We start from the raw sequence: 10704 nt of genomic DNA on the forward strand, positions 1-10704 counted from the left end.
CAATCAACTTCGGCCGATGGGTTGACTATGTTCTAGTTGATTCTCCTTGTCAAAATAACCTCTTAAGTTTTCTTTCATCAAAGCCCATCCAATGTCGTTTCGACCCTGAGGAACAACCACCGACTTAACTACGCCGTGTACGCATTTTGTCAGTTGCATATGTAAACCCTTCCCATTATTAAGCTTCTCCACCCACACTTGATATGAATCTCCCTTGTACTGTCGGAAAAATCTTTGTTCTTTATTTTCCAAAAGCACCTGCAACTCTTTGACCAGCCAGTTCACACACCTAAGCTCAAGAGAAACATGGAACAAACGCGCTCTAACCTTCTCAGTAATCAGAATTGACCCTCCATAGGAGAGGTCATCTACCTTAATTCGGAATTCCTTTGCTTCAATATTAAAGAACCAAGTTACATGTCTCACACTAACCGCTCCCCCTCCCTCTTTTTCTCTCTCTCATTTTTTTGAAAGAGAAGTTTTTTCACAAGACTAAACTGTATACCTTCAGGACCACCATAGGCTGAAAGAGTGCTACATTCAGTAGCTCTCCAAATTGCTAAAATCTGAAATTCAAATTTACCTAAACAGTTATGCAAATTTCTTTTCAGGTAGAAAATATTTTAAATATACATGGTAATCTTAACCCTCACTCATACGCCTTGATTTACTCCAAAGAGCATATGCAAATTATGAATATGCATCTCTCTTTTCGAACTACATTAAACTTCAAGGAGTATATTTGTAAGGGATTCTGTACTAAAAATGTCAAATGAGAAATTAAACACAAGAATGAACTCGGGGAATACACATAATTTAGCTGTATAATAAACACAATATCTATAAATTCAACCTCAGTAACCAAAACTGGAACTCTCCTCAAAACTGCATGAGATGCTAAGAAATGCCGTGAAAATGTTGAATGTTCTTTTTCACAGGCAAGCACTTTTGCGTCGAACGTGCCAGCTTTTGTTTCAATTTCTTTAACTTCCTGGTGATTCTGCAGGAGGCATAGTTGACAACAAGAAGTTATGGAAAAAAATTATAATTTTGGAAAATTACATGAGAAATTCTTGGTGCCATAATATCAAAGAGCATAAAAGTGACCTGGTGCACAGTACACTACAAAAAATTTACAAGCGTAGACCACATTTGTTGCCTAGGATTGGATTGGATACCTTATTAGATTCAAGGTATGTCGAAATAAAAAATGAAGGTAGAGCAGAAGGATTTTTCATCGTGTGGGAAGTTACAAGGTTTCCTTCATTACTAATCCATCTTCTACCTCAAACTTGGACCAAGTGTGGAAGATGGCCTCCATTTCTTCCTTCAACATACCTTGAATCTAGTGAGTTATCCAATCCAATCCAATCATAGGCACCAAACACAGCCACACAGTAATAACAAAAGGTCCCAAATCAGAAAAAGATCAGTAGCCAATTAACATGAATACAGCATAAAGCATATAAAAACCAAAGAAGTTCATTTAAAAAATCAACACTGTAGACTTTCAGAAGATATTTCCAAATATGAAAAGAAATTATCTACATCGACAACGAAGTAGACCCAGAGTGGTATCAATGAATTTCACGTACAGTTAGCTAGTTATTACTCTTGCAGCTTTCTTAATTAAACAACTACAAAAAATACGGAATAGAGCAAGAGATGAGAAATATCAGGTACAGTTATTGTTAAACACCAAATGAGGTAGATATTCTAAACAGATAAACTGTTCAAAGGACTAACTTTCTCAAAATCAGCTGACAATTGGTTAGAGGTGAGGTATGAATCAATAAAGCTTCTTACTTTTCCATAATTCTGTGACCTTTCCCAGTGAACCTTTGGTTGTCTGATGTACTTCCTGTTCCAGGGGAACTTTCTGCGGGGGCAATTTCAACTGGTTCAAGAATTTGTGGCTTAAGATGACCAGCACATGATTCTGTACCAGTCGAAACACTTGAAATTGGATTCATGGAAAATCCTTCTTGAATCCTAGTTTGCTGATGCTGAATAGACACAGTCGAGATATACACAACCCAGAAAATAATTTTAAAAAAGGAGAAATGTTGAATCATAACATATACAAATTAAATCATTATTCTTACAAATATGATAATTATTCGGAACATTGTTTGGAGACTACAAGTACACAACAAGCGCAAGCAAGTAATAATAGAAAAAATTTGAAGAACCAGGAATACAAGTATACAAGGCAGGCAGGAAAGTAAATATTCAGAATATTAGTCCAACCAAAACTGTATCTTTCTTGGAGAAACCAAGCAAAACTGTGAGAACAAGAATGCACCTTACAGATTACATAATGTAGATAATGAATATCACCTTTATTTGTTCTTTTGGTTCCATATACAAAACTGAGTTAATAAACCGCGCAAGATATAAATTTTGGAATTTATGAAATAGAAGGAAAGAATGTGTGCGAAAACTCACCGGTATTGCAGAAGACGGACTGTGGCCTGAAGTGGCAAGGCCAAGGCTGTGACATTGAAGAAAATGTAGAAATTAGAAGACAACAGAGTGGTAACCAAGGGTTCTACCTTCACGAGCTTTTCTTTCATGCACACAAGTTGCGGATGAGTTACTTCAGCCATTAGTCCAACAATCCTAAAACCCAACATCAACTGCACTCTCATCACCCTCAATCTAATAGCTGAAGTAATTCATATGCCCTTAGCTGCAACTAACCCATGTGCATGAGAGAAAACCTCCTCTACTCTGCTTATACAGAGGAAATAGTTGAACACTTGAATTAAATTTTTTATCAAGACAAAGGAGAGACACAATAAGAGCAATATAATATGTTGACGATATCCACAATTCATGCACTTATTGTTGTTGGGCATACCGCGAGGATACAGAAACCATCAAACAACTAATTAACAGAAACACTACAGAAAGCATAGGAATACCAAAGACCTATGAAGTACTTAATTTTGCAAACACCAATGATGCATGTTTTCAAAAGGAAACGCCAAATGATAAAAAGCTATATCTCAAAGCTGCAACAGTATGAGTGTCTGATCTAGCCAAATGATAAAAATGTTGAGATTTATCTTAATTATGTTTTCTGCAGAATAATTGTTAGTTCCTATTTTATAGGAGTCAGTTGTTTCCTTTCCTGGTCTTTAGGAATCCCTCTAGTGGATGGAGTTTGTTAGACGTGTTTTAGTTGTTCCTGTTTATTTACTAATTAGTTGTTTGTATGCTCCTCTATAAGAAGAGCATGTTTCAGTCAATGAATAACAAGTTCAGTTCAACAATTCTATTGTCTTCTTATTTTCAAAGCCATCTTTTAGTTCTCACAATCTGGTATCAGAGCCCCCACTGGCCTGACTTAAAATTCTCCAAAAAGCAGCAGCTTTCTTGACTTGCAGCAGCAAGGATTGATGGCATCCGACAAGGTTCAAGAGAACTACGTGCAGCCAGCCGTACCTCGCTTCGATGGTCATTATGACCATTGAAGCATGTTAATGGAGAATTTCTGAGATCCAAAGAGTATTGGAGTCTCATTGAAAATGGAATTGCTGAACCAGCAGAGAGAGCGTTGTTGACAGAAGCACAACAGAAAAGACTTGATGAACAGAAATTGAAGGATCTGAAAGTGAAAAACTACCTCTTCCAAGCGATTGATCGATCCATTTTGGAGACTATTCTCCAGGACACTTCCAAGCAGATATGGGAGTCTATGAAGAAAAAGTATCAAGTTTCCACCAAGGTGAAGCGTGCACAGCTTCAAGCACTCCGGACAGATTTTGAAACTCATCATATGAAACCAGAAGATTTTGTTGATGAATACTTCTCGAAGACGATGGCAATTGCAAGAAAGATGCGGATTCATGGTGACAAGATGGATGATGTCACAATCATTGAAAAAATTCTGCGTTCAATGTCATCAAAGTTTAACTATGTTGTTTGTGCAATTGAGAAAGCAAACGACATTGAAACAATGTCATTGGATGAATTGCATAGTTCACTGTTGGTACATGAGCAGAAATTCAAAAGTCATGACACTTCAAAAGAAGAGAAAGCTTTAAAAGTCTCCACCAGCAACGACACATCATCATAATGGAGAGCTTCCGGTCGTGATCGAGGTAGAGGCTGTGGACGAGGTAGAGGTAGAGGCAGAGGTGCTCATGAGTCCGGCGGCAGAGGAAATCATGATTCCGGCGGCAGAGGAAATCATGATTCCAGCGACAGAGGAAATCATGATTCCAGCAACAAAGGCAAAGATCGATAGAGACACCAAAACTATCATGAGTCACAGCTCGACAAATCAAATATTGAGTGCTATAGGTGTGGTAGGTATGGTCACTACTGTTCTGAATGCCGCACTAACATGAATCGAGAAAGGGGAGAAAAATCCAATTTTACAGAGAAAGAAGAAGAAGCTACACTTCTGCTGGTGTGTCAAGCCATGGAGAACACTCATCAGGATGTATGGTACATTGACACAGGATGCAGTAACCATATGAGCGGTAACAAGTCATCATTGTCTTCTTAGATGAGTCTTTTCGATCTACTGTTCGTTTTGGTGATAATTCTGCAATTTCTGTAATGGGAAAAGGCAATATTTCAATCTGGACTAAGGATAACACTACACAAAACATCTCTAGTGTTTTCTATGTCCCAGATTTTAAAAGCAATTTATTAACTGTGGGGCAGCTTCAGGAAAAAGGCTATGAGATCACAATTAAAGAAGGAATGTGTCAGATTCAAGATTGAAAGAAGGGACTCATTGCACAGGTCAAAATGACACCAAATCGTATGTTTCCTCTGCATATTCAAAGTGTGGGCCAGACTTGTTTTTCTGCCAAAGTGAAGGAGACAGCTTGGTTGTGGCATTATCGTTATGGCCACTTAAATTTCAAGGGATTGAAGATTCTACAACAGCTGAACATGGTGAGAGGTCTTCCAAACATTGATTGTCCAACTCAAATTTGTGAAGAATGTGTTCTTGGGAAGCAGCATCGTGAAACTTTTCCGAAAGGAAAAGCATGGAGAGCCAAAAATCCTTTGGAGCTTATTTTCTCAGATATTTGTGGACCCATCAATCCAACTTCCAATGGTGGCAAGAGGTATTTCATTACGTTCATTGATGACTACAGTAGAAAATCCTGGGTGTATTTCTTGCAGGCAAAATCTGAAGCTTTCTCAGCCTTTAAAAGCTTTAAAGCCCTTGTTGAAAACGAAGTCGGAAGAAATATAAAAGTTCTTCGAACTGATCGTGGTGGAGAATTCATCTCACAAGAATTTGAGGATTTCTGTGAGACACATGGAATTCGAAGGCAACTAACGGCACCGTATACACCACAACAAAATGGTATTTGTGAAAGGAAGAACCGAACAATCTTGAACATGGTTCGAAGCATGCTGAAAATTCGTGGTGTTCCAAAAACGTTTTGGCCAGAAGCAGTAAATTGGTGTATTCACATCTTAAATAGAAGTCCGACTCTTGTTGTCAAAAACATGACGCCTGAAGAAGCTTGGAATGGTCACAAACCAGCTGTAAATTACTTCAAAATTTTCGGTTGTATAGCATATGTTCACGTTCCTGATGAGAAGAGGAAGAAGCTTGGTGATAAGGGAGAAAAGTGTATTTTTCTTGGGGTTAGTGAGCACTCAAAGGCCTATAAATTGTACAATCCCACCACCAGGAAGATCATCATCAGTCGTGATGTATTATTTGATGAAGAAACAATATGGGACTGGACAGATAAAGGCTCAAAGCAGCAGCAGCAGCAGCAGATTTCTGTTATTTTTGATGAAGAAGCAGCAAGCAAAGAAACTGAAGAGCAATTGCAGCCCTCTAATGAAGGCCAGCCATCTAGTTTTCGACCCCAACACACAAAGAAAAGGCCAGCATGGATGATGGATTACGAGGTTAGTGATGATGATCAATCTGAAGATGGACTGACTTATTTTGCACTGTTTACAGACTCTGATCCTATAACTTCTCAAGAAGCTCACAAAGAAACCAAATGGCGAAGAGCCATGGATGAAGGAAATTAGATCCATTGAGAGAAATAACAAATGGGATTTGACAGATCTTCTTGAAGGGCAGAAGTCGATTGGTGTAAAATGGGTCTCTAAAACGAAGCTGAACAAGGAGGGTGGAGTTGACAAATACAAGGCACGGCTGGTGGCTAAAGGATATAAGCAGAAGTATGGCATTGACTATAATGAAGTGTTTGCTCCGGTCGCTAGGATGGATACAATCAGACTGGTACTTTCACTGGCAGCACAAAACTCATGGCCCATCTTTCAATTGGATGTGAAATCAGCGTTCCTACATGGGAGCTTACAAGAACAAGTCTATGTCGAGGAACCTCCTGGATATGTGCAGCCCGGAAAGGAAGGGAAGGTATACAAGTTGAGAAAAGCATTATACGGGCTGAAACAAGCACCTAGAGCTTGGTACAGCCGTATAAATGCTTATTTTGCTAAAGAAGGTTTTCAAAAGTGTCCGTATGAACACACGTTGTATACTAAAATTGGTGCTGGTGGAAAAATTCTTATTGTCTGTTTGTATGCAGATGATTTAATCTATACAGGCAGTGTTATGACTATGATTGATGTTCTTAAGAAATCTATGATGGCAGGTTTGATGCACTACTTCCTTGGCATTGAAGTAGAACAATCTCCTGCTGGGATTTTCATATCCCAAAAGAAGTATGTTTAGACTATTTTGGACAGGTTTCGGATGTCAAATTGCAATCCTGTTGGCACTCCTACTGAATGTGGTTTGAAGCTAACAAAGGATCCTGAAGGAGAGAAAGTAAACAGCACCCTCTACAAACAAATTGTAGGAAGTTTGATGTATGTCACAGCCACCAGGCCAGATGTAAAGCATGCAGTCAGCCTCATCAGTCGTTATATGGAATGTCCTACAAGTCTGCACCTACTTGCTGCGAAGAAGATCTTCTGCTATTTAAAAGGAACTTCTGATTTTGGCATACTTTATAAAAAGGGTACGTGGTTTGATTGGCTTTAGCGACAGCGATTATGCTGGAGACTTGGATGTTAGAAGGAGCACATCAGGACATGTTTTTACAATGGGATCAGCAGCTGTATCTTGGTCTTCAAAGAAACAGCCAATGGTGACTTTATCGACTACTGAAGCAGAATTTGTTGCTGCAGCATCTTGTGCATGCCAAGCTGTTTGGTTAAGGAGGCTACTTGGAAAGCTCAATTTTAATCAGCAAGATCCCACACCAATGTTCTGTGAAAATATTTCTGCAATCAAGCTGTCCAAAAATCCAGTTTTGCATGGAAGGAGTAAGCATATAGATGTGAGGTTCTATTTCCTACGTGAACTGTGTAATGATGGTACCATTGATTTGATCTTTTGTAAAAGTGAAGACCAAGCTGCAGATATCCTAACCAAACCTATCAAGTTGCCAGTGTTCTTTAACCTCAGGAAGATGTTGGGAATTTGCTCTGCCGAGGATATTGTTTAACAGCAGCTGTGATGCGTTTAAGTTTTTTTATTTAAACTGATGTCTTATGACATTCAGTATAAGGGAGGATGTTGAGATTTATATTATGTTTTCTGCAGAATAATTGTTAGTTCCTATTTTATAGGAGTCAGTTGTTTCCTTTCCTGGTCTTTAGGAATCCCTCTAGTGGATGGAGTTTGTTAGACGTGTTTTAGTTGTTCCTGTTTATTTACTAATGAGTTGTTTGTACGCTACTCTATAAGAAGAGCATGTTTCAGTCAATGAATAACAAGTTCAGTTCAACAATTCTATTGTCTACTTATTTTGAAAGCTATCTTTTAGTTCTCACAAAAAAGCTGTATCCCAAACATGTAAATTTCTCAAAACGCACTAACATTGACAATGCATTAAAGAAAACGTGATGAATCAACATATGCAGATAAGAACAGTTTATTGAATTCCTAAATTTGTCAAATTACGGTCATAATCTAACACTTGAACCTGATCTAAATCAGGAAAAGATAATAAATAAATAAAAATAGAGTTCTTACGCTTTCTTCTTCCGGCTCTGAGCTTGTGGGTTGGTGTGAATCACATCTGAGCCTAGTCCGCTGGACGGTGCATGCGGGGCAAAGCGTTCCGCAATATCATCCCGATTTACAGGCCGAATAGATGCCATAGATATAGAATTGCTGTTACACGCAAACGAAAAGGAAGAAAAAAAACAAGCGAGTTTGGTAAAACGAGTAACTAAATAATGGAAGTGACAAACTAGAAAACAAATTATGATTTTCTTTACCCACCACTAGAAACCACTCTGCGAGTGCTGAATGGAAGAAGCTATGGAATGGAGAGTGAAATGCGGCCGCCAGATAGGGAGGCTATAACTCTAACGAGGAGTTTAAAGCGAGGCTATATGAGGAGTATCTCGCCATGATAAAGATATCATAAAGAAATCATTCTTCTAACACCTCATTAGCCACTCCCCAAAGAGCAACGGGCTAATTACGTTAATAGATGCTCATGCGATACATGCTACTTTTGTCCTTTTATATATGCAAATAAAAGATTACAAAGAAAGTCGGCCCAAAGATGGAAAAATAAAACGCACCAAGAATAGAAAGAGGAAGCCCATCCTCCCAAAGCCTAGGGGGGTAAAGGCCCAGGTGCTACTTTTCTTGAAGAAATGGAACAAGTAAAAAAAGTCTCTGTTTTTGAGTTGCAAAAACTAATAAATCAAGTGAGTTAAAAATAAAAATTAGGTCGGCTATTTACAAGGGTCACAATGAATCAACGGAGAGGGGCCAATTCATAGCTTTTTGGGGGTATCTCAGTTTCTCAGTTCAGTGGGTGAGCAGAAGTGATAAAATGATCTGGTTTTGGTGATGAATCCATATGGGACTTAGACAAGATTTGAAACAGAATTTGATCATCAGAAAAGAAAGAGAAAAAGAAAAAGAAAGGAGAGAGTAGTAAAAAAAAACCAACCCATTTGCATTTCGACGTAATCCGGTGTCAACAAAGAGACACTCCACCGCATACATGTTGACAATGGCAGTTGACGATGGTCATTGATGATTCGGGCCAGTGTGTGTTTCAGGCCTAGCCAATACTGCTGCATTTTCCACCCAGATGTCATTTCAGAAGAAACCAGCAAAGATTTGAAGAAGAAGAAAGCAAAACAGAAGAAAACATAGCATCTGGAAAATGCAGCAAGGTCTATGAGTACAAAAGCACTAAACAAGGTGCTATAAACAAAGGAAAGTACAAAAGCATGCCGATTCGCCGGACGGATAACGTGACTCTTTGTCGTGTTCTCATCTGGACAGCGTGATGTATATATATTACTGTTTTATACGACACCACTTTCTTTTTTCCATTTTTAAATCATCCGATTCTCTGCAACAACTGAAAAGCCATTGTTTCACTTTTCTCTTTCCTTCCATATTTATTTATTTTTTTGGTTGGTTGAATTTGTTGGGAAAATACACGTAGACGATCACTTTGCCCAACTTTCGTTCCTAGATAATCACTTTTCATTCACACATAATCACTTTGAGACTTGAAATTACCTAATTGCCCTCTACATAAAAGCATATCTGTTGACCCTTTCATCACCTCTTTTCTGAAAGCCAACTTCTCCCAACTCGTCTCCGCAGCTCTCTCTCTCACAGTTCTCTCTTCCTCTCTCAGTGCTTTCTCTCTCCACCGACCGCCACCACTCTCTTTCTCCCTCTGTTGTGAAAACCTAAGCAGCACTCTCTCTTTCTCTCTCTGCAGTCAATGTTAGGGTTTGTTGAAGGTGAAAGAGAGGGTTTCTTCGTTAAATATCCTACTAGTCTTATGGTTAATTGGCATGGGATTTTTCTCTTCCTTGTGCTATAAAACCTGCTAAATTTTGTTGTTATTCCTTGTTTGCAGCTATTCGTTTTTAGGTCATTCTCTGAAGACGAGACCAGGTCATTGCTGCAAAAGCAATCACCTGGGAAGGCTGAAAAGCCTGTGGAAAAGAATGTATTGCAGTTTGGGTCTATAAATTTTGGTACTAAAATATCTTCAGGTGAATGTAATGGTGAATCAAGCAGACGGGGCTCAGTAAAGTTCAGCCTTTAAGTTCACTTAATAAGCAGCAAATGATAGTTTACCAGCATCTTTAACTACTCCTAAAGAGAATAGAATGGATGCACTGATAATTATAAAAATGGTTCTGCCCATAGTAATGGCATGAAAGAGGCGACAACGGAAAATATTGATGTAGCTTCATTACCTTTATCCAATAACGAAGGTGGTCTCTCCAATCAATTTTCAAGTCTCTGCTTTCTCAATGCAACGCTACAGGCTCTTCTATCCTGTTCTCCTTTTGTTCAGCTTCTAAGGGAATTGAGAACTCGCAAAGTGCCTAAGGTTTCTTTTGTTTGTTCGATTACTTTGCATTTACGTGGTTTTAGTAGAATTGCTATTTGCAAATAACAAAATTTATATAGACTGCTGATCTCAGAAAATGGGAAGCTACCTTGCCTAATGCTTGTTCTTTTTCTGGCTAATCACTTAACTAATATGTTGTCCATTTGAATTTGAATTTATTAGGTTGGCTATCCAACATAGGGTGCATTTGCAGAGTTCATCTCTGAATTTGACATGCCTAGTGGTTCAAGTTCAAAGAACAAAGATGCAAGTGTTCTTGAGACTGGTAGGCCTTTTAGCCCTGCCGTGTTTGAAGGCGTTCTTAAAATTTTTACTCCAGATGTAC

The 10704-nt window shown here is 38.6% G+C and overlaps 1 protein-coding gene across 3 annotated transcripts; it reads right to left on the minus strand.

Moving 5' to 3' along the window:
• Positions 1 to 637: 637 nt before the first annotated feature.
• LOC117612579 lies at positions 638 to 9107 on the minus strand. 3 transcript variants are annotated; one of them, XM_034341263.1, is made up of 6 exons: positions 8943 to 9107; positions 8258 to 8343; positions 8006 to 8146; positions 2449 to 2494; positions 1807 to 2006; positions 638 to 1019 (listed from the first exon to the last, which is right to left on the minus strand). In XM_034341263.1, the coding sequence occupies exons 3-6, from the start codon at positions 8131 to 8133 to the stop codon at positions 668 to 670; spliced, it is 726 nt and encodes a 241-aa protein (XP_034197154.1). In that variant the 5' UTR covers positions 8134 to 8146; positions 8258 to 8343; positions 8943 to 9107; the 3' UTR covers positions 638 to 667. The 3 variants fall into 3 exon arrangements, with proteins under 3 accessions (XP_034197154.1, XP_034197155.1, XP_034197156.1); XM_034341264.1 differs by lacking the exon at positions 8943 to 9107 and having other exon boundaries at positions 638 to 1000; positions 8258 to 8453; XM_034341265.1 differs by lacking the exons at positions 638 to 1019; positions 8943 to 9107 and adding an exon at positions 1117 to 1637 and having other exon boundaries at positions 8258 to 8454.
• Between the last annotated feature and the right edge of the window lie 1597 nt (positions 9108 to 10704).

This window comes from Prunus dulcis, unplaced genomic scaffold (assembly GCF_902201215.1).
Source record: "Prunus dulcis unplaced genomic scaffold, ALMONDv2, whole genome shotgun sequence".
NCBI classification, from domain to species: Eukaryota; Viridiplantae; Streptophyta; class Magnoliopsida; order Rosales; family Rosaceae; genus Prunus; species Prunus dulcis.